The 25,410-nt window shown below is 39.2% G+C and overlaps 1 protein-coding gene across 6 annotated transcripts in view; it reads right to left on the bottom strand.

The window, feature by feature from the left end:
* ARHGAP26 (Rho GTPase activating protein 26) overlaps window positions 1-25,410 on the bottom strand; it is a 462,881-nt gene that overhangs the window by 280,338 nt on the left and 157,133 nt on the right. For all 6 annotated transcript variants that reach the window (XM_032291490.1, XM_032293486.1, XM_032292845.1 and 3 more), the window contains exon 11: window positions 15,113-15,191. In XM_032291490.1, coding sequence (XP_032147381.1) covers window positions 15,113-15,191 — 79 coding nt within the window. The remainder of the gene's footprint in view (window positions 1-15,112; window positions 15,192-25,410) is intronic.

Here is a 25,410-nt window from a genome sequence, read left to right as displayed (position 1 = left end):
CTTGTTCTAGTAAAGGTCATGGGGCAGGATTTTGGGGAACACAACTAAAAAGAATGCAGTAAAACTGGCATCATAAGTTCTCTCAATTGGATCACATTTGAGCCCAATTCAGCAAACCCAAAGTTACATTTTCAAAAATGCTTATCTTGTTTCATACCTCACCACAAAGCAAACAACCCAATTTGCAGACATTCTAATACTCATAATGCCTCTAGGTCCTCCTGTCAACATATGTTTTTGTTGTTGCTGTTTTTGGGGTTTTTTCGAGACAGAGTCTTACTCTGTCACCCAGGCTGGAGTGCAGTGGTGGGATCTCGGCTCACTGCAACCTCTGCACCCTGAGTTCAAGCAATTTTCCTGCCTCAGCCTCCTGAGTAGCTGGGATTACAGGCACCTGCCACCTTGCCCAGCTAATTTTTTTTTTTTTTAAGTAGAGACGGGGTTTCACCATCTTGGCCAGACTAATCTTGAACTCCTGACCTCATGATCCACCTGCCTAAGCCTCCCAGTGTGCTGGGATTACAGGCATGAGCCACCGCACCCGGCCAACATGTTTTTAAATATCATCTTTGATTTGATCACTAACAAATATTACTAAATATTACTACTTTCTGGTTTGTAGAAAATAAGAAAAAGCTGTACAAATTGACGTAAAAGCCAGTGTCATCATTCTTCAAATGAACAGTTACTCTTATAAGATCTTTCTTTTGCAAACGGCCTTTCCCATAAAGGAACAGCAACAACAAAAAATGTTGAAGCTAATCCAACCATAATTCCACTCCCATGAATCACTTGCCCAATATCTGAGAGAGGGCCAACTGTAACTGGTGCTGTTGCTGGAGGTGAGAGGTCACACCTCAGAATGTCGAGTAAGATCATATTGGGGCCTCAAATGTCTTTAAACCAACAACTACAATACAGATAACAAACTGCATCAGGAAGACTATATGATGTGAGTTGACAGGGTAGAAGACACAATGTTCAAAAGGAATAGATGTATTATTAGGAAATCTACAAACCTGAAATTGAATATATGTCTTAGAGGCTTTAGAAGATACAGAGAGAGAAACATAAGTGGTTTGATTATGGAAAGGTATGAGTTATTACCTCAATGAAGGGAGGATAGTGAGAACAGTCCGCAGGTACACTCCAAGATGGGAACAGAGGGAGATGCTGTCCTGATGTTCAGCTATCTGAACATCAGCTGGTGGTGACATTTCTTTAAAAAGCCAAGCCTCTAACTGTTCCAGGTTAAATGGGACTAAGATGTGCCAACTAATTGCAATGTGTGAACATGGATAAGACACTGGACCAGAAAAACATATATATTAGTGAGATAACTGGCAAAATTTAAGATTTGTAAAACAGATAATAATATTGCATCAGTGTTAATTTCCAGGTCTGATAGTTGTATTGTGGTTATGTAAGACACTAACATTTAGGTTATCTGAGTGGAAAGTATTCTGGGATTCTTTATAATATTTATGTAACATTTTTATGTCAGAAATTATTTCAAAATAAAAAGTTTAAAGAAAAACTTTTAATGAGCTAATGCAAACACACACACACACAACCAGAGCCTCTGATAAATTCTTCACTTGCCAAAATATCATCTTCCAGATGGAGGAAACAAAATAGAGAACTCTTATTTTGGCCTTGCCTTAATTCTGAATCAAATGAGCAGCTAACTCGCGATAGAAACCTTCATCGTTGCAGCCTCCCTCACACCAGCCTCCTCAGAGGAGACTGGGCAGGAGTTAACCTAGCCCACAAAAATGGAGGAAGGAACTTCCAGAAAATACAAAATTGTGTGTAGCGTTAACAAATAAAGAGCAGGCAGAACAGTGACTGCCCTTTAGAACAGATATAGGGAGTGACAGGCATCTTCTATCTCTTCTCTGAGATACAAGCACAGATAGAAAGACTGAAAGGGCACACACATCAGCCAGGCAGAGACCCATCTCCATCCGGGAGCTTTTCTAAGCTGAGAACTCTTGCATTGGTTAGACATGGCAACTCCCATGGCTCCTTGAGATGGGGTGGGGTATTTTCTACTTGGGAGTTAGAAAGAACTTGGTAGCAGTGGGGGAAATCCAACAAGTTGCTGGCTGTTGTCAGAGAGATGCAGAAGATCTGTGGGTTCCCTGTCGGAAGACACAGCCTGGTGAATGAGGAGGACAGCCCAGGTGAGAGGTAAGGAGTACACATTTGGCTGCAATACCCTTTGTTACTCACTGCTCCAAATCTGAGCAGCAGGGATGGACTGCTAGAAAAAGGATACACCAGCCAGGATAAAGTGGGAGAAACCTAATCAGTTAAGGAAAGAACACTAGAGAAAATTAAGTTTGTACCTTGGGCTTTTGGAAGCAAAACTCAGTAAAGCAATGGGTATAATCCCAAGGACAGAAACTCAAAAGAGGAATAATAATACTTTACATGGCTTGACTCATGTGCCAGGCGCTGTTCTAAGTAACTTACATACATTTTTGTATAAAAAAGGAGAAATACAAACAGCCAATAAACATGAGAAAAGATTTTCCATTTCATTAGTAATCTGAGAAACGCAAATGAAAACAAGATACAATTTTCCATTTTCAGTTGGACACACACACATATACATACACGTACAGACTCATCATATGCAGAACTGGCAAGGGTGTGGAGAAAATGGGCACCCTCCTAAGTGACTGGAAGGAGCACAATTTGGTGCTTTTTTGTGGGGACATCTATTGTCAATATCTGCTGGAATATTAAATGTACATACCAACAAACCCAACAACCCCACTTGATATGTATCCTAGAAAAATGTTGCAAATGATAAACAATAAAGTTCATCCAAGGATTTCCAAGCCGTCACTGTTCATAATGATGCCATCCAAAGCTGAAAAGAACCTAAATGTCAAAGACTAAAGGTCTAATAATCTATTACTAAAGCTATTATTATGTCAAAAATACTACAAAACAGAAGGGTTTATTTCTAGATGTACATGTATAGGCATAAATACACAGAAAAAGCTCTGGAGGGAATCATGCTTCACTTTTAACTCTAGAGAAGTCCTTCTCCCTTACATTAGAGTTGAGGATAGGAGTCTACAAATCCAGGTATGACTTCATAATGCCAATGACAAAGAAAAAGTGAGAGACATCTAAAGAATAAATGAGACTCACAGGGACCCCCACCATTAGGATTTTTATTTAATAACAAAATTAACGTGTGCTATGAAAAATTCAAGCAATTAAGAAGTAAAGGTTCAAAGTCTCTCTCACAACTAACCCTATTCCCCAAAGGTTAAGCTAAAATAATATAGACAAAAATAATGATAAAAGATTAAAGAAGCACATTTAATCTAAATTAAAATAAGAGATGCTCAAGCCTATAAAGGTAGTGGTACAAAGATGAAATCAACAATGATCTGAGGCTTGCAGAAAATACTAAAGACAATCCAAAGGGCTTTTGTGCTATATTTAGAACCAATAGTAAAGAAGTGAGAATCGTGAACAGTGGATTTCTGAACATCTTTAAAGGTAGGTGAGTAATATGGTCTAAATATGTGTGCCTTGCCCCCCAAAAAATTCATGTGTGGAAAAGCTAATCATTAATGTGATAGTACTAGAAAGCAGGGCCTTAGGGGTTGATTAAGTCATGAGAGCAGAGGCCTCCTGGATGGGATGGGTGCTCCCATAAAAGAAGCTCCAGAGAGCGGCCCTGCTCCTTTTACTGTGTGAGGACAGAGATAAAAGACGCCATCTGTGAATCAGAAAATAGGCCCTGACTAGACACCAAATTGCTGGTGCCTTGATCTTCGATTTCCCAGCCTCCAAAACTGTAAGAAATAAACATGTATTTATATACTACCCAGTTTATGGTAATTTGTGATAGCAGCCTGAATGGATTAAGACAGTAGGGATCGTCAGGAACCAGCCTCAGTTAAGAAGTCATGCCAAACCAACCTTACTTTAAATTCCTTGGGTTTATCTGACGATTTGACAAGTAATTAGTTAACACCTACGCTGTGCCAGACATTATGCACCAAAGCTACAAAGACAAACAAAGAAACAATAAACACACATGTTTCTACCACTTCAAGATCACAATCCAGACCAGGCACAGTGGCTTACCCCTGTAATCCCAGCACTTTGGGAGGCCAATGCAGGCAGATCACTTGAGGCCAGCAGTTCAAAATCATCCTGGCCAACATGACAAAACCCCATCTCTACTAAAAATATAAAAGAAGATTAGCCAAGTGTGGTGGCACATGCCTGTAATCCCAGCTACTCAGGAGGCTGAGGCAGGAGACCTGCTTGAACCTGCGAGGCAGAGGTTGCAGTGAGCTGAGATCCCACCATTGTACTCCAGCCTGGGCGACTTAGCGAGACACTGTCTCCAAACAACAACAACAACAAACCCACCACGATCACAATCCAGCAGGCAGACAGAAATATTAATCAAATAGTCACACTAATCAATGTATAATTCCTGGCTAAGAGCTTCATAGGAAGAGTCTCTTAAAATATCTTTGCAAAGAAATGAAGAAGTGGGGTCAAGAGAGAGGATACAGGGAGTCCATGAACTTAGAGAGCGGGAACAAAAAAACTTTCATTTTCATTAACTTCTAAATGCATTGTTTCCTTCAAATATAAATGCAGGCAACATACCACAGTAGTAATAGGAGTACCTGTGACTTTGTCACCAGTAGAAATCCATGTAACATTACTGTACAGGCAGACAGCCCAAAATATCACTTACAGGAGTTATCACACCTGTGCATACATCTTCTTATTTCATATGGTAATAAGGAAGCACATATTTATTGTATCATAAATGTTTTTAATATTTTGATAACTATATTTCTACATAATTTTTCCTTTGTAACCATGTATGTTATTTTATACAGTTAAAAACATTATTCTGAGAAAGTATCTAAAGGCTTTACTTGATTGCCAAATGTATCCATGGCACAAAAAAATTAATCACTGAGCTAAGTTCTGGTACAAGTAGGTAGATATGCGTCAAGATGAACCATAAAATCAAAAAATTCAGGTCTCAGGTAATGAAAGCAACTCAATTCCCTAAGAAACAATTTTGGTCATCCTCCACCCTCCCCTTTAGTTTTGACTCTAGTTATTCAACAAAGACTTGCTGAATGCTTACTCTGCCAGCCACTGTGCAGGCGATGGGGAAAGTAGGGAAAAAAAAAAAAAAGAAAAGAAATTTCTACCAATGTGACCCATCCTCATTTTAGTATCTTTACTGCTCATCAAAGTAATTGCTGGACAATCTAAATATATTTGCTCAATGTTGAAAGAAGAATCCCTAAGACCTGAGTAAGTGCCATCAACATATATAAATCATAAAGTTCAAGCAAAAATTCTCTGGCTATCAAAATTTCCATTTCTTAGAAAATTTCATCAACTCTTTAACATAAAACAATTTTACCTGACTTCTTTCTCTTTTATCCAACCTTGTAGCTCAGGTTGGTTAATTAAATATTTCCTAATTTTCATGAGAAATTGGTCTTCTGAATAATCTAACCAAAGAGAACAAGAACATAAGTGAATATTATTAAATTTAAGGCCTCAGCACATTGATGTGATATCATTTGCACCTATTATGAAGTCCACCTAAATAAAAGCACTCACATGACACAAAAATGAAGCTTGCAACTGGCTTCTTGATCCAGTAAGAGGGAAAGACACACAAAATAAAATGGGGGGGTATAATACAATTTCCTAGTCGCTGGGAGTGGGTGAGCATGGGAGACAGGGAAACAGAAACCACACTGGAGATTTCACTTTCAGACTCTTCACCCATTCATGCTGTGTAATATTAAAAAGAAGGTTCACAATATCACTGATCGTTGGAGAAACACAAATCAGAACTACAATGAGATACCATCTCATACCAGTCAGAATGGCTATTACTGAAAAGTCAAAAAATAACAGATGCTGGCAAGGTTGTAGAGAAAAGAGAACACATATACATTGCAGATGGGAGTGTAAATTAGGTTCAACCATTGTGGAAGGCAGTAATGCGATTTCTCAAAGAATTTAAAACAGAAGTCCCATTTGGCCTAGCAATCCCATTGGTATATACCCAACAGAATGTAAATTCTTCTACCATAAAGACACACGCATGTGTATGTTCCCTGCAGCACTATTCACAATAGCAAAGACATGGAATCAACCTAAATGCCCATCAATAGCAGGCTGGATAAAGAAAATGTGGTAAATATATGCCATGGAATACTACGCAGCCATAAAAAAGAACAACATCATGCCCCTTGTGGGAACATGGATGGAGCCAGAGGCCATTATCCTTACCAAACTAACAAAGGAACAGAAAACCAAATACTGCATGTTCTCACTTTTAAGTGGGAGCTAAATGAGGAGAATACATGGACACAAAGAGGGGAACAACACACACTGGGGCCTACTTGAGAGCAGAGTATGGGAGGAGGGAGGGGATCAGGAAAAGTAATTATTGGGTACTAAGCTTACTACCTGGGTGACAAAATAATCTGTACAACAAACCCCTGTGACACAAGTTTACCTAATAACAAACCTGCACATGCACCCTTGAACCTAAAAGTTAAAAATAAATAAATAAATAAGCCAAGAAGAGAGTAAGGCCTGCATAGTCACACTAGAGCTTAGCAAGCGCACCCCATACCTTCTTAACTACCTTTCAATCACTTATTTTAACAACAAAAGAAAAATGTAAGCGTCAGCAGCAGACTGGCGAGCTGAGGTTAGCATACAGCAGAATTATGAACTGGGATGCATCATAGCAAAGGAGGCTAAAGATAACTTCATGTTGCTCTTGTCATATCCTGAAAGTTCACACTGACTGCTAAATGAAATCACGCTTTCCATACTATTGAAAGTAGTCCCTGCCCTGCTCTCTGGTGAACTGGAACATGGTGACTTGAGCTGTTTAAGTGAATCAAGGAATTTAAAAACACAGCTAGAAAGAGAACACAGGTATTCCAATATTTACCTCCCTCTCCAAAAAGACAGTGGTAAGAACTAGCTTTAAATGATCACTTTGCCAGGCGCAGGCATTTACATATATGTTGATCCTTATAAAACAATCTTATCAGGTAGGGGCTATTACTATTACAATTTGCAAGTGAGGAAACCTGCTCAGAGAGACTGTCATTTTCCAGTTTGAGAGTGCCATAACCAGTGGAGTAGGACTTAAACTTGGGCTGTGTGAGCCCACATTCTTAACCCCTCTAACATTCTGCTTCTAATCCTGACATCTCAGCATAATAGTAATCAATCTTACTTTTTCCTTTAAATAATTTAATGGCTCATTCTTTCAGATATTAGATGCAGAGTATAAGATGCAATGCAATTGCTCATTTATTCCAGGAGCTCTTGAAGGACTAGGGAGTTAGAGCTTGGACACAGCAGAGAAAGGTGAGAGAAGACACATTTTGTTCAGTCCCAAAGTCCACAAAGACGAAAGCGGAAGGTATTTTTCAAATGGTGGTGAGCAGAAGGAAACAATATTGCCTTTGACTAGAGGACTAGTTTTTCCTTAGCCTCTCCCTTCTTTCCCTTCTTCCAATGCAGTAGCCACAGCAGAGTAACTCTACTTAAAAAGTAAAGGTTGATACCATTCAACTATGACTTCCTAATAATTCAGCAGCAATTTTTTTGTGTGTTGCGGCAAAAAATAGCAAAGAACTGAATGCTAAGAGACCTGAATTATCTATCCGAGATCAACCAATTACCAGCCTTTTTTAGGCAGTGTTCCCTCTTTCATAAATAAGGGTATGATACTGACGTATGTGTGGGCTTCTTCCTGCGCCACAGATACAAGATTGAGCCATAAGAAATTGCCAATATCTGGCTATTTTTGACCTACAAGAGTAGTGATTTCCTAATACACAGACTTACACACAACTGTTGATGCTACAGTACCTGTTTCTTACCTTCTTAACCTAATTCCACATAAATCTAGTATCTGCCAACCTTCAAAACTTGTGGCTGTCTTTCAAGTACCAGCTCAAAGTGGCGAAATATTTAAAACTAAAGAATCCTTGAAATGTGAAAGACGACTAATACATCTAAAATAAAGAGGTAATATAAGCAGTTCCAGACAGACACCACTAATCACAGCTAAGGGGATATATGGAAACGCAGTTTTAAGAGGCAGATGCAAGCCCTGAAGCTCTGGATCACCCTATGAGTCCCACCAGCTTCCTGAGCCATCTTTTCCATAGTAGAGGGATAATACATACTGCAGGTTGGGTGTGTTTATGTTGGCAATGATGATGGGCTGGTAGTGATTCTACTCTACTTGCTTTTAGCAAACATGCTTACCAGCAACATGCAACGAGAAAAGGAGAGACAACTTTAGTTACTGGAAACTCGCAAAAGAAAATCTGCTGTCTCTAAAATTTCCCTGAGCTGTGGTACTTATGCAGTTTGAGCTAAGGTTTCCATGTCCAACTTAATATGAAAAGTCATCTGTTCCCAAGCCTCAGACGACAGCCACACAAGACTAAAACAAAAGCTTATGTAGTTGCAACAGTGACCCTATTGTTTGTCAACCCAGATTTAACAGAAAGTGAAAAATCCAGCAGAATCATTTCAAAGCTCTCTCTGACTAGTTAACTTTGCTGTTTTTTAAAGTCATAAATTCATAGAAAATCATAAAAATAGTGTCCTGTGAATCCCTTGCCCTACTTCCCCCCAAAAGCCAGTGATATTTCTTAAAACATAGCATCAAAACTAGAAAATTGCCATTGGCACAATATTGTTAACTAGACTATACACTTTGCTCAAACTTCATCAGTTTTGACATGCATTCGCTTGTGTGTATGTAGGATTGTACAGAAGTATACACATATACTTTGTTATCGTTTCTCATAACTACTTTGATATGGTTTCATATAACTAACCACCAAGATCAAAATACAGAACTATTCCATCACCACCAAGGACTTCCTTGTGCTACCCTCTTTGTACTTGCTTCCTACTTCCAATGTTTCCATGCTCTGGAAATCACTATTCCATTCTCCATTTCTAAAACTCACTCCAAAATAGCTCTGTCAATACCATAGTCCTGATTGCTAGCACTAAAAATTAAAGCATATATTATATATACTTTTTTGAGACTGGCTTTTTTCATTTAGCGTAACACTCCTAAGATGTACCCAGTTGTTGTGTACCCATAGTTCATTTCTTTCCACTGCCAAACAGTATTCTATTGCATGGATATACCAGTTTGTTTAGCCATTCGCCCATTAAAGGACATCTGTAGTATTTCCAGTTTCGAGCTATTATGAATAAAACTGCTATGAATATTTGTGTGTGGGTTTTTGTGTGAACAGAAGTTTTCATTTCTCTGGATTAAATGCCCCAGAGCAATTGCTGTGTCATAGAGTAACTGCAAAATTTAGTTTTAGAAACTGCCAAGTGACTTTCCAGCATAGCTGTTTCATCTTACATTCCCACCAGCAATGTACAGATGATCCAGTTTCTCTGCCTCATTGCCAGCATTCAGTATTTTCACTCCTTTTAATTTTAGTCATTCTGGAAGGTGATAGTTCATAGTGGTGTTAGATTGCACTTCCTAATGGCTAATGATATTGAACATCTTTTCCTGTGCTTATTTGCCATATCCTCTTTGGTAAAATGTTTCTTTGGGTCTTTTGTCCTTTTTCTAATTGGACTGTCTCTCTTTAGCTGTTAAGTTTTGAGAGTGTTTTTTGTTTTGTTTTGTTTTGTTTAGATCCTAAATCTAAAGAGAACTAGATGTAAATAAGTCCCTTATCAGATATATGTTTTTGCAAATATTTTCTACCATTCTGTAGAGTGCCTTTTCATCCTCTTAAGAGGGTCTTTCACACACAAAGCAAAAGTTTTTAATTTTGATGAAGAAAACTTTATTTTTTATTTTATGGGTTGTGTATGCTTTTGGCATTGCATCTAAAACTCTTCATCTAGCCCTAGATCCCACACATTCTTCTAAAAGTTTTAAAGTGTTACATTTTACGTTTCAATCTATTATCCATTCTGAATTAAATTTTGTATAAGATATGAGGTTTAAGTGAAGGGTTTTTTTTTTTTTTTTCTGGCCTATGGATGTTTTGTTTTAAAAAGCACCATTTCTTGAAAAAACTATCCTTCCTCCATTGAACTGCTTTTGCACCTCTGTCAAAAATCAATTGGGCATATTTGTGTGAGTCTATTTCTGGGTTCTTTATTCTGTTCCATTGATCTATGTGTCTATCCCTCTGTCAATACCATAGTCCTGATTACTGTCACTAAAAAGGAAGTCTTAAAATAGGGTAGAGATATTACTTCCAATTCATTCTTCTTTTTTAAAAATCGTTTTATCTATTTTGGTTTCTGTGCCTTTATGTATAAATTTTAGAACAAGCCTGTCTGTATCTATAAGAAATCTTGCTGTGATTCTGATAGGAATTGCATTAAACCTACAATCAATTTGAGGAGGACTGACATCTTTCCTATGCTCATTCTTCCAATCCATTAGTGTCTCTCCATTTATTTAGATCTTTAGTTTCTTTCATCAGTAGTTTGTAATTTTCAACATACAGGTCTTCTACATGTTTAATTAGATTTATGTCTAGTCACTTCATTTTTGGGGAGAGTGACTAACAATGGTGTTATGTTTAACTTTGATCACTATATGATTATGGCTAATCTATAGAAATATGATTGATTTTCTATGTGTGTTTATCTTGTATTCTGTGATGTTTCTGAACTCACCCACTAATTAAAGAAGGGTTCTGTGTATGTGTGTGTGCGTGTGTGTGTATTCCTTGGGATTTTCTACACAGACAATCGTGTTATCTGAAAGTGGGGGCAGTTTTATCCCTTTCTTTCTAATCTGTATGCCTGTTACATTACTTTCTTGTCCTACTGCACTGACCAGGACACCCAGTCCTCTGTTGAGTAAGAGTGGTGAGAGTGAACACCCTCATCTTGTTCCCAGTCTTAAGGGGAAAGCATTCAGTCTTTTACTCTAAGTATGATGTTAGTGGTAAACTTGGGGTTTTCACCTTTAGTCAAGTATCAAAAAGGAAGCTTTCTGAACATAAAGTTTAAAGAAACATACATCTGAGAATAAGTAGAACCTGTGTTGCTTTTCTTGACTAGTATCTACCTCCTTCCTTTATACAACAGTGCTTTTTCTCTCAGAGAAAGACAACCTTCCCTCACCATTTATACAGCTCCATTGCAATGGGCATGTGAGTAAGTTCTGGTCAATTCATCTATCCTGGCCTCTGGACCAAGTTAGTCCAGTAAAATCCAAATAAGGAACTTTTTTCGAATGATTACATAAAAGTTCTCTTTCCGCTAGACTTATAGATCAGGGATCAACAAACTGTGTATGGCTCATGACCCAAATCTGGCCAGCCATCTGTTTTTGTAAACAAAGTTTTACTGATACATGGCTATACCTATTCATTTACATGTTGTTGATGACAGCTTTTTAGCTACAGCAGCAAAGATAGTAGCTGCAACAGCAACCACATGGCCCACAAAGCCTAAAATACTTACTATCCGGCCCATTACAGAAAAAGGTTACATCTTATTATTATCTGTTCTTAATAATAAGATGTAAGATTGGAACAAATAGTAAGGAAGCATCTCACCACTCTATGAAAAGAACACGTTGGAAAATGAAGCCAATTCAAAAGAAGAAACCAACTGCAAATATTATGTAAGATCCCAGATTCAGATGGGTCGAAGACTATTAGACTCCAGTATTTTTCAGTCATGTAACCCAATAAATCCAGCTTTTCCCCAAGTTCGAATTGGGTTACCTACATTTGAATTAAAATAATTCAAATTTACTACATAGACAACATCCATAATGCTTACTGTAGGAAGAAAATTCTAATTTTTTCCTCCATTATATGTCCACCAACACCATAAAGACATTCAACATTTCTTTAGACTAGCGTATGATTGTATATTAAAAACTATGATTTAGCCCTAAAACTAAATTTAATATTTAAAAATGAAATGTTGCAAAATCAACTGATTTGGGGCTCATTTAGCTTTTCTTTGATTTTCAACCAACCATCCTAAGGTATTAGTGAACAATGAAAGAACAAAAAAAATAGAAACTAAACAACCCCCCCAAAAAAACAAAAAACCACCAACACCAAATAATCCATCATAGAACAAACTGAGATAGAAGTATAAAACAGAAGATAGTTGCCACTATTAACATCTCCCTGAAATAAGGCAACCACACTAACACCAACTAGACAAAGAGCTAGGTAGAGAAATCCAAAACTCCCAGTGGGACAGATTTAACTAATTAGGGAGATGGTGATTAAATCTGGAGCTGCTAATTGTCTACTGGGCATATATCTCTAGTAATGTCCCCTAGAGGCTTTCAGCAATGAGAGCCAAAATTAAGCCTAGTATTACTGTCAATTACATAGACATCATTTGTCTATATTTATCCCTCTCTTTAGGAAACTAAAAAGCACACGGAAGTGTGGTTTTCAGTGCAAGATATATGTTCCTATGAGGAAATAATTTTATATCATGTTTAGAAACAAAATTATTTTGTGTTTAAACTTGTTTTAATTTGTACATTCTGGAGTAAGATGTTTCTTTCAACAGCACACTTTCCATCTGTACAGGCCAGATGTTAATCTACAGGAAAACTGAAGTGGTTAGTAAGAAGATCAATTATACACAGACAGAGAACAAATATCTAAGTGGCAGGGAAAGAGGCAGGAAAGGCTTAAAATTGAATTAATTGGCCAAGCAGTTTTAGAACTCTGACTTATTGGGGACAGGGGGAGAGATGTCAGTAGGTTTTGGTGGGGTTTTTTTGTTGTTGTTATAATTTGGCTCTTTTTTATGCATACCAAGAATAGAATGACGTAACAGGATTTTTCTCCCTGGGCGTTTCCTCTCCTATAAGTTGAAGAATCATTCAAGGCAATGAGTGAAAGTATTGTAAAAATGAACTGAGAATTCTTACAAGGCAATTTGAAATTTTATCTCCATTAAAGATGAAAATCGAATATGTCTAGGATTAGACATGGGTCAAATTCTAGCTTTGCCACTAGGATGGGGACTGCCAACTATTCACAGTATCCTTTCTCCTCCTCTTCTTTGAAATAATAACATGCCCGGGGTCCTGGCTGGGCTCATGACTGCCTAGGTACAACCTAGATTTCCCAGTCTGCTTTGGAGATAGATGTGGCTGTACTATGTTTGAGCCAATGGAAGTCATGAGTGCATCTTCTGAATCCTTCAAAATACTTTTGTCCTCATTTTTCTGGCGGGAAAATGGCAATCACTGGAGCAATGTAGGAAGCCATGGGCTGAGGATGGCAGAATGACCCTATCAGGCATAGACTGCTTCCTTCTCGGCTCTAAGAGAGAAATACATTTCCCTATCTTCCATAAGTCACTGTTCTTTGGTGTCTCTCTGTTATAGCAACCTAGCCTGTAACCTACTAATACAGCCATTTACTATCTGTGCAACTTGGGGCAAGTTATTTAACCTCTCTAAGCCTCAGTTTCCTCACCTATAAAATGGAATCACAGCACTTATCTCACTAAGTACTAAAGGGAAATAAATGGGTTAAGAGATGTGATGTGCTTAATCCTGTGCCTAACATGCAAAAACGTGCTCAACAAATGGTAGATAATGCTAGCAAAAAGAAAGACCTACTTGGGAAGCTTCTTTCAAAGGCCTTTGACATCAAGCAGCTATTGTGCCCATAAAGCTCTAAAGGTAGAAATGTATATCTGGTTTTGAGGGTTTCTAGGGGTAACAACATATTCAGAGACAATGAGAGCTATCTTATATTTTAGCCCACAAGAAGAATGAAGATTAAACAACGCTTAATTACAGTTTAGCAAACTGTGCCTTAATCATCATTTAAATCTTTAAGAGACCTTGCTCTATGTCAAATGTCATATAATACTAGTTATTTCTTTACGCTTAGTTGATTGAGTTGAGTCCCATGTTTGTATAAAATATGACTGAGTAAAAAGGTACATTAATCTATGTTACCAGATCACCTCACCAGGGTAGACTGAGAAAGGGACACACAAATCAGCTGACATTATCCAGCTTGACGCATAGAGTTCTCCAGTCAGTGGAGCCCATGGCCTACTTCTTCCTTGCACACATTTCCTCCCTTTGGATAGTACCTTTGTATCAATTATTGGCCCTCTGGCATTGTAGATTCTTTTTCTCTTTTGTTGGTAGCACACGGTTAGATTGTACTTAGGATTTCTGTAACCTTGCGATTTGCTGAAATAAGGCAACCACACTAACACCGACTAGAGAAAGAGCTAACTAGAGAAATCCAAAACTCCCAGGGGGACAGATTTAACTAATCAGGGAGATGGTGATTAAAGCTGGAGCTGCTAATTGTGTACTGGGCATATATCTCTAGTAATGTCCCCTAGAGGCTTTCAGCAATGAGAGCCAAAATTAAGCCTAGTATTACTGTCAATTACATAGACATCATTTGTCTATATTTATCTCTCTCTTTAGGAAACTAAAGGAGTTGAGATCCTTGGAACTAAAATAAGGTGACTACAATGATGCCAGGGCTCTTATAGATTTTACATGTCACAAGATACAGAACAACTACAAGATTATACCACCCAGCGGAGGCCAGCATCTCTGAAATGGGAGCATGGATCACATTACCAGGCCCACCTCCCTCCATCCACCCTAATAATCTCCCACTGCTTATAAGACGAGATGAGTTACTACAGGAAGCTGAACCATAAGTCAATGATAAAAGATGTTGCATAACCTGTAATTTTAGCAGGCCAGACCAGACTCTGCCTCCTTCAATAGACCTGGGGACATTACACCTGTTTCTGCAAAGAGGGAGTTCTGGTGTAATGCTATGCAGAGTCCATGCCTTAGGATTGAGAGGCCGAAGCTCAAGAACTACATCTTTACAGAAGCAATATCAATATCCACAAACATAAACCTAGGAATAAAAAACCACTTCTGGTACATTGGTTTCAAAAACCCAAGACTTTAGAACAACAGCAAAAATCACTGCACTAGGGAAGCAACAAAAAACTCGGGGCCTTTATTCTTGCTCTACTTCCCTCAATTGTTACTTACAGGTTCCCGGCCATCCATGGCTTCCATCCAGAGCCTCCGGTCCTCTTCCGACAATGCTTGCATGGTGATAACCCCTGGCCTGCAGAGAAGGGAGACACATGGATATGAAATCAATGCCACATGTAGAGACATTGGTGAAGGTGAATTTTAAACTCAACTAAGTCAGTGGTTGCTAGGGTTAACAACACCAAGAGGGGCACAACACTTGGCTTTTCTAAGCCACCTTCTAGTCTCAGAAAGGAAGGACCAAATTCCTCTGTCAGTCCATCTACCTCAGAGAGGCAGAAACACGGAAGATATGACCCTATTTTACAGGTAAGAGACATATAGAAGTGATTCCTTTAGACACTGTTCCTTGAAATTTTATTCTAGTCCTCAAAATGCTTAACAGAATATTTTACTTGCAGTAGAAATGCAATAAATATTTGTGGAAGTGAATGGAATCACTGGACTCAAAAAAGAGGGGAAAATATCCAAGCTGGAGGCATCCTTGTCTTCCAATATCTAGTCCAACGCTTCTAAACTGCTTCAGTCATGGTGAAGTTTTATGGTGGTCATCATCTGGTAGTTATGATTAAATGTGCATAATATTTTTAAAAAATAAGTACTTAATCATGTCAGGTGCTAAGTGCTTTATATGCATTAGATCATTTCACTCACTGAAATCTGCTTGCTCTCTAAAACTGAGTACAAACCTTCCAGAAGACATGCACACAATGTCAAATGGTATTTGTTCAGTTCCCATTACAAATGGCACTCCACAAGAAAAGAGACTGTGCCATAAAAATGACCGTGGGAGAAGTGGTTAGAAGCCTTCAATGCCCATTAAAGCAGGCATTCTTTGCTTAAGGCGAGGATGGATCTTAGAGTGTCTCTAAACCACCTCCTCCTCTCCCTTAAATGTATGTGTGTTTTTCTGTAGAGACAATTCAAATTGTCTATCAGATTCTCAAAAAGAACTGCAGCCCTCAAAAAGTTAAGAATTGCTAGTTAAAACCATCCTCCTTAAAATTTGAGACAGCCTAAAAAGGAGGAAGAGGTCCACTGAGCAACAACTAACGTCCTATTCCTGTCTGAGTGCACAAACGCTGCTAATGATCCTACAACAATAGGTATGAAAACCACACAGGCTGAGCAACACCCTAAGCAGCACAAGCCGGGGCCCCATAAACACCCAAGCCTGTTAATTCTCACACGCCCATCATCTCTGCTTCTGGCTTATATCTATAGTTCCAACAAATATGCTAAACCTATTTGTGTTTAACATAATTTAAAAATCACATTTGATTCTTTTCATTAATCACCCCTCAACATCCCCTTAAAAAAAAATTTAGCTGAGCACGGTGGCTCACACCTGTAATCTCAGCACTTTGGGAGGCTGAGGTGGGTGGATCACAAGGTCAAGAGATAGAGACCATTCCAGCCAACATGGTGAAACCCGGTCTCTATTAAATCTACAAAAAATAGCTGGGCATGGTGGCCCACGCCTGTAGTCCCAGCTACTTAGGAGGCTGAGGCAGGAGAATCGCTTGAACCCACAGGTGGAGGTTGCAATGAGCTAAAACCATGCCACTTCACTACAGCCTGGTGACAGAATGAGACTCCATCTCAAAAAAAAAAATTTTAGAGCTCTGAGCATGTAAATACAGATGGGTTAGGGTTATAAGGGGCATCGGGATGGGAGTATGAATGTGTGAGGGTGTGAACGTGTTTGTGTGGGGGAGAGAGAGAGGTGGAAAGCATGCAAACGAGCAAGAGAAGGGAATGAGAAAAGGAGCAAGAGACAAAAAGATGAGTGTGGGTGTATGTGGGTGGGAGGAGGGGTGGGCAGGTACATGGTGGGCATGTTGATGACAGTGGGACCCTGATCCCAAGAGGGTAGTCATTCCCATGAAGATCATACTGGGACTGGCACCATCATACAAAGGTAACTCAGAAGATGGAATAACTCCTCTCTCCATGAGTATCTTCCAGGACTCTCCCTTGTCTTGTCAGAAATTCTCATTCTCAGACCCAACCAAGCGCCCACTTCTCACCATCAGCCCACTCAGTGTGGCAGACTCACTGGGTGTCTGCAGAGAGCTGACAGTGGTGGCTCCACAGAAATGACCCAGTGGCTTGAGGGCACAATGGATTGATTCCACCTTTCTAAAAACCAACCACAACATTTTAATAGCTTTGCAGCTACTGTCTATTGCAGAACGAAAAGCCTCTGCAGCTACTGTCTATTGCAGAACTCTCAAGTCCCTGGTTCTGGGTCTCTGAGTGTTGCTATAGGTGCTGCTCCTGTGCCACCTGCTTCAGAATTGGGCATTCCTCTTACATGGAGATTCCAGCCCAATCCCACTCTACTGAATCTGAACTGGGCTGACCCTGGGAACTTGGATTTTAACCAACTCCCCAGGTGATCTTGATTCAGAGTTAAGTTTGAGGCCCACACCCTGGGATGTCCACTCCATCCCCACTCTTTTCCTTCCTGTTCCCCTTGCCCTAGAGAGCAAAGTCACCCTCCTCTCTGCAGTGAGGTCAAGGAGCCAACATGTCTCTAGTTTGTTTCCTGCTAGTGGCTCACCAGCAAACAGTGAGATCACAAGAGCTGCCTATGTATCAAGGTCTCAGGGGCTCACAGGTATTATATCAATGTCATGGCACACAGTGTGAGATTTCCACCCCGAGCCATAAAGAGGAAGCTTGACAAGCTCAGAGGCTATGAAGGGTGGGCCACTTGGCCTTGGTAACCAGGAAAGTCAACAGGATTTGTTTTCATTTCAAGAAGAAATATCAAAATACAAGTTCTTTTCCACATGTAGTCTTGTTCCCTTTTGCAGGGTGGAGTAGGGTAGGGGGCGGATAGTAGGTGGTGAATAAAGCGGATTTAACACACTCAGTTCTAATCCCATGACCCTAAGTTCAGATAATTTTCTCTCAGCCTGATGTATGTACATCTGGATCATAGTACTATCCTTTGTAGACATCTAGAAAACACTCTTTTGATTCCAAGTTTCTTTTCCTTCATTACAGTTAGAACCACTGTTATACAAATGCCTTACATATGGATTTCCAAGAACCAAGGTAGAAAGGGTGAACTTTCTTTATTCTGGAGTAAAACAATAACTTTCTCACCATATTTTCCTTCCCCGTGTCCCTACTAACAAATATCCCTCAAAACAAAATAAAATAAACAAAACCTTCAACGACCCTCCACTTTCCATGTCAGTCCCTATAAAATAGCATAGATTGAGACCTTCTCTTACAGGATGTCAATTTAGTTCATGTTTGAAATGCATGTGGTTCTTCATAGCAAAAATGGGCAGGGCAGGGAGTCAGAGAAGAGAGAGATTAAAAGTAGGAGGATAGGCCAGGCGCGGCGATCTGGGAGGCCGAGACGGGAGGATCACGAAGTCAAGAGATGGGTACCTGGCCAACATGGTAAAACCCCGTCTCTACTAAAAAATACAAAAATTAGCTGGGTGTGGTGATGCGCTCCTGTAGTCCCAACTACTCGGGAGGCTGAGGCAGGAGAATTGCTTGAACTCGGGAGGCAGAGGTTGCAGTGAGCAGAGATCAAGCCACTGCACTCCAGCCTGACAACAGACCAAGACTCCATCCCAAAAAAGAAAAAAAAAAAAAAAGTAGGAGGATAATATGGAATGAGGAAGGGAACATATGAAACAATGAAAGAGAAATGGAGTATATGATCAGAGCTCTTTTTACCTTTACAAAGAATTGTGAGCCTAGTAGAGTCACTATAATAAAAGAACATTAATAATCATAAACCAGCAGTATGTGCCAGCTGCTGTGCTAAGGACTATATATAAATTAATTCACCTGCCAGGTGTGGTGGCTCACACCTGTAATCCCAGCATTTTGAGAGGCCAAGGCGGGCAGATCATGAGGTCAAGAGATTGAGACCATCCTGGCTAACATGGTGAAACCCTGTCTCTACTAAAAATACAAAAATTAGCTGGGAGTGGTGGCTCATACCTGTAGTCCCAGCTACTTGGGAGGCTGAGGCAGGAGAACAGCTTGAACCCAGGAGGCAGAGGTTGCAGTGAGCCGAAATCGCACCACTGCACTCCAGCCTGGTGCCTGGTGACAGATCAAGACTCCATCTCAAAAAATAATAACAATAATAATTCACCTAATCTTCACACCTATATCATGAGAAAAGTGTATTCTCATTATTCCCCTTTAGCAGATGAGAAAATCAAGGCTCAGAGAGGTTAAGTGTCTTGTCCACAACCACAGAGCTAGCAAGATTCAGAGCCAGGATGTGAACACAAGCAGCCCAACCCTTAACTCTTGTGCACAATGCCATGCCAATGTGATGGCACCGCAGGCCCCAGAGAGCTCATGTTGACCACCCAAGTCCTCTGGTGTCAAAATCAGTCATGCACTTCTGCAAATACCTTAGTGAGCTCCTGCATGGGATTAAACAAGATTGAATGATAAAGATCTCTGTAAAAACCTAAAGTGCTTCATAAATATGAAGGCTTATGACACCACTCTAGGCAAACAGCTAATCAAAACTAGAATCCAACAGCATCCAGAGTAACTGGGGCTTACTTTCTACAGCAGTGGTTCTCCATGTTTTATCTGTCTTAAAATACTCAAGAGATGGAAAGGTAATTAGTTGTTTGTTTTAAAAAAAAAAAAAAAAAAGTCCTAATCATAAAGTAAAAATATTAAAAAATTGAATATCACCAAAATGAAGGACTTACACTCATCAAAAGATGAATTTAATTATTGAATTACTTTTATTAAGAAAATGAAAAGGCAAATCAGAGAGAAGATATTTGTAATATCTATCTCCAAGACTCATATCCAGAATATGTAAAGAATGCCTACAAATAAATAAGAAAAAAATTAACAACCCAATACAACAAACACTTGAATAAACACTTCATAAAAGAGGACATCCAAATGGCCAATAAGGCTGAAAAATAGAGCATAAACTGATTACTTATCAGGGAAATGTGATTAAAACCACAATGAGATATAACAAGCACCCTCCTAAATAGAGGGCATTAGAAGGCCACCAATAACCAGTACTGGCAAAAATGTAGACCAACTGGGACTCTCATATATTGCTGGTGGGAGAATAAGTTGATGAAACTACTTTGGCAATATCTACTGGAACTAAACATACACCTACCCTATGACCTAGCAATTCTACCTCCATATATATACTCAAGAGAAATAAGTGGATATGCCCACCAAAAGGCACACTCAAGAATGCTTGAAGTTTTGTTTAGAATAGCCAAAGTTGCAAAAACAACAACAAATAAACAAATATCCCTTGACAAATGGATAAACTGTTGTATATTTGAATAATTAAATACCATACAACAATAATAATAATAATAAAAAGACTCAACTACTCCTACATGCAACACAAATGATTCTCAGAGACGTCATAATGAGGGAAAGAAGCCAGACACTAAAGATTATGTGACTGTATGACCCCAGTTCTATGATGTTCAAATGCTTGCAAAACTCATCTATGGCGACAGAAGTCAGAAGAGTAATTGTTTTTTGGAGGAGATATGGGCAATGACTGGAAAGGGGCACAAAGGCATCTTCTGGAGTGACAGAAACATTCTATATCTTCATCTGGGCGGTTACACAGTTGTGTGTGTGTATAAAAAGCTGCTAAAATACAGACCTCAGATTCACACATTTTGCTGTGATTACACCTCAATAAAAATTATGTCAAGTACCCAAGAGCTATGACTTCTCATCAATAATTTAGGCTCACTAGTTATCTTGACTCTAGTGCTTCCTAGCCATATAAACATGGCAGACTAGCAACTGAACTATTTTGTGCTACTCTTATTACCTACATCCTAAATAATTGTAGCATAGAGCAGTTTAATTACTTGTCTACCAGTGTTATCAGATGACACCTCAGGGCATGCTGGGAAGGTCACATGAGAAGTGTATGCGACATTTCAAAGTGTCAGGCACACGGTGAATGCTCCAAAAATTCATGCCTCTACCACAAAACACACAGGGCTGAGGGCTGAAGGGACACACCTGCGCTGACATAATGGCCATTTCCTTTTTCCTCCTGAGTAACACAACAAAGTGGCCTACCACTTCCTTTTAAAATTAATGTCTGATAACTAATAACAACAGAGAAGGGGTCGCTGGCAAATTTAAAAAAATCTGCCAGGGAGCTCCCTCCACCCACCAGATGAGAGAAAGGAGCAAATGACTTAAAAATCATCTGTAGAGCTCAATCCTAAGAATCTACTTAAAATACAGCGATTCCTTTTCTCTCCGAATATGTCCTTAGCGCTATATCTGGATCTGCTTGAGAATCATGAACAAGGATCTGGAATTTTCTCTGAGCTGGTAGCCTCACCTTTCACACTACAGGAGCCATGCAAAAAAAAAATAGCTCTCCATCTATCACAGGGCAAGCTGTTACCCAACACCTTATCTCCTCCAACCCTGGCCCCCAGAAACAGCCCATGGAAAGCAACATATGGTTTAGCAACACATCCAGGATCCGGGGACCACTGGCTATATCAACTCCAGTCTGCTCACCAGCCAAGAGCAAACAGAATCACAACCAGCCCCAATTCCAGGGTTACTCGACAGCTTCCCTACTCTAATCTTATTCCTGAATCTGAGTCAACAATAGTGATCTCAGTGGTTTGGCAATTTACCCACTTCCTATTGGACAAGGAAATGCTATTCCTAACTCCACCCCACTGAAACAAAAACACTCAGAATATAACAGTACTGTTCTTTCTAAATCAGCCTCCAAAGATCTAGGGTTTATTCATTCATAAGACTATAAATCTTCTGTTGGCATGAGTTCATTCCCCAGCTTCCATCCACACTGCCATATATGTAAGGTTCAAGTTCAAAGTAGAAGAGCTGAGGCACCCACAGGAACACACAACCTCAAACCTGTGTCTGAAACCTGCTCACTATGCTTATATAGGAAGACAAAGGAGAATGATGAAGGAATGGAGCATGAGCTGCCATCCACTTGCAAAAAGGAGCTTTGCAAATTCCAGGGAGGGGAAGTAGTCCTTTGTTTCTAAAGTGCTACTGGGAAAATGAATTCCTAACATTTCCTGGACAATGCAATGGTTCAGGTTCAGAAGAGCTTCATTTACACAAAGATATGGCCAAAGCCATGAAGAATAATCTTGGAGAATGACATCTTTTCCATGTCTGTTTATGAGATTACAGAACCAAATGTCTACAGAGACAGAGTAAGTAAGCAAAATGAGGAAAACCGGATAAGAAATTTTTTAATCCGAGGAAAACTGCTTGGTCTCATCTTAGTATCTTTTTTCTTTTGCAGTTTTACTTTCAGATAGAAACAAAGAACAAAGAATTATCTCCCCTCCATGGGAAAAACAACAGTGCAAGTGCAAAGCAAAAAGTTGTCACTTGTTTTCATGGGGGAGGTGGGCAACAGGGCATGGTGGTGACTGTGATAGAGCAGAGAGCACATAACCCCATCTAAAGGAAGTATCTTATTCAGCTCAGCCAACAGCTAACATGTGAGAAGGCATGATAAGCGGTTACAGATTTTTCCAGTTTTAAAATGTTGCCTCAAACCCTATTCAAGCCAAACCAAGTATGTCTGTAGACCACTTGTTTGCAACTTCTGTTGTCTGTGTCTGTCTTTCTCTGAATCTATCTGAGCTCTACCCCAGGTCAACCTTGCATGTTATACATTCATCCATCTCATGCATTAGACCAACATTGAAGGATGCCTGTCTATATTTTTGTTTCGCCTTGCAGTCAAACTCAGGAGAGTATCTCCAGGTCATCCACAAAGGAGGAACTTGGGCTGCTTCCCTTGTTCTTCCAGTACTCAAGGATCCAGTGCCATCACTGGAAGGCAATGATAATCTAATGTATGAATCTGCACTACGATGCGTGCTCTGACGTAATAAATTGTTGAGGTCCTTCTGCATTAAAGACTATTGTGCATGGGAAAATTTAATAATGCACCATGATAACCTAGGTGTGGTACAGGTGAGAGACAGAGAAAGTGAGAAACCAGAAAGTGCTGCAACTGGCAGCCCTCAAGTCACAGGCAGATTTACTGAGTGTTTATTATGTGTTAACCACTGTGCTAAGGACTTTACTTGTATTATTATTCATTCTTCACAATAGCTGTATGAAGCAGACACTACCATTATACCTCTTTTTAAAAGTGAAAAGACTGAGACTCAGATAAATTACTTGCATAATATCACATTACTAGTAAGTACGAAAGCCTGGACTTGAACCCAGGTGTGACTGAATCTAAAGCAAAACCCACACTTTAATGACAATGCTGTACTGCCCCCCTGTGCATGTAGCATATGTACCCTGGGATCCAGGAAGACCAGCACCTTAAAGAGAAGAAGGAAGGAGGGAAGGAATGAAGCAGAGCACGAGGGAGGGAGGAAGCAAGGGTCAACCTCTAAGTTTTTAGAAGTAGCTTCTAATAAATTATTTAGAAAGGACTGATCCTAATAAATGAATGAATCATAACCTATTAAAGCCTGCAGCCCAGATCTTTTGAGAGGAATGTTTCTAAAATAATTAGGACCATAGCAACAATAATAGTCTAAAAAGTAAATATCGCCAACCACATCAGATAAGTTCTCACATTTTTATGACAGACTGAAGTCGTAAAACATCAGGAAGCCCAGACAAAGACATCTTTGGCCTTTTAAACTGCATGGCTCTTAAATGCAACAAATAATTGAGTGAGTACCTATTATGTGCTAGTCATGATGCTAGGCGTCAGGGACATAGAAGCAAGCAAATTTTAACACACTGCACAAGGACAAGGCATTTTAAACTATGGGATGAGACTCAAGGAGAACGCAAATACTTGTTACTATTATTGATAAACTGAAAATATAGCTTCTGGTTTATGTATGTTTTTAATTTTACTATTCTATCTCACAATTAACAGAAATGTTTCTTCTATCCAGACTTATGTAATAGCTAATTTTTGGTTTCGATTTTAAAAAGACAAACTAATCTTATATTTAGAAATTGGCAAATAACTGGTATACTCAGCCAATAAAACTACATATTTCACGATGTAGACTAAAGAGTAAAATTAGGGTTGCCTCAATCACCTTCCCAATCAAGTCCATTAACCACCATATCCCCATTCTTTGCTAAACCAGAATCAAACAGCAAACAGGCATGCTCTAATTAAAAAAAAAAAAAAAAAAAACTCAAAGACAAGTTCAAACTACATGATTTCTAAGATTACAAGATTACAAGAACTTCTCCACTATCTAATTTTACAGAACAGCCAAAAAGCAATTCAGAAACTATGGTATCTTCCCCCAAACTCAAGTCACGGAAGTCAGAGTCATATAACACCCTCTGAGGAAGGAAAACGCCATTTCCTGCCTGAAATGTCAATGGCATTGAGACCAGCACTCTAATCCAACCAGCAGGAAGGCAAAATCAAATATTATTTCAAATAAGGGTTGAAAAAGGGAGGGAGGGAAAGTTTGAAACCAGGAAAAATGGATTCATCTGTTGCATAAGATAAAGGCACATTGCATCAAGAGGGAAAAGTAGGACTGCCAGATTCTCAGCACACACGGGACACTGAAATCACTCATCTTCTCTGCACCATCCTAAATAAGCCATCCCTAAAGCAAAGGGCCTGGCACTTCAGTTCAAAGAGCCAGGTAAATGGTAATGTTTAAACAGAGGCCCAACTTACTGAGCATGTTTGTTTTTGCAAGAAAGTGGGTATGAATGATTTGTGATGAAAGGGTGGGAGGAAGGAATTTCTAGAGAACGAATGAGTCATTTAGGATACTCTTCTTCCTTTAAGGAATAATACTGACATGATTATTTTTTCCTATAGAAAACACACACACACACACACACACGCACACGCACACATGCACACACACTTTCTCTCCTGTCAGTGTATACAAGGTATATGAAGGACAGCTGATTTTCAACTGGACCTTCTAATAGTTGCTAATACATACACAAAACTGCCATCTAGAGGTTGAATGTTGAAACAAAGTCTGTTACATAAGATGGTCCTTTTTTGGAAAAACACATAATCTCATAGTCACACAATTTCACAAAGACACACAAACCAATGCAGGCACGCACACCACATATCAAGCTAGAAGAAACAGTATTATTATAACTTAAAATTAATATAGTTTCCTCTTGAGATCATAAATAGGAAATAAAAGCATAAAACTTTATCTTTTATATGAAATATGTATCAACAACAGGTTATCACGTATACAGTTTGAAAATGGAATCTTCCCCTAGCAGGCCCG

Source organism: Sapajus apella, unplaced genomic scaffold (genome assembly GCF_009761245.1).
Source record: "Sapajus apella isolate SASKATOON/1434 unplaced genomic scaffold, GSC_monkey_1.0 scaffold1, whole genome shotgun sequence".
NCBI classification, from domain to species: domain Eukaryota; kingdom Metazoa; phylum Chordata; class Mammalia; order Primates; family Cebidae; genus Sapajus; species Sapajus apella.
This window is presented reverse-complemented; position numbering and strand designations above follow the sequence as displayed.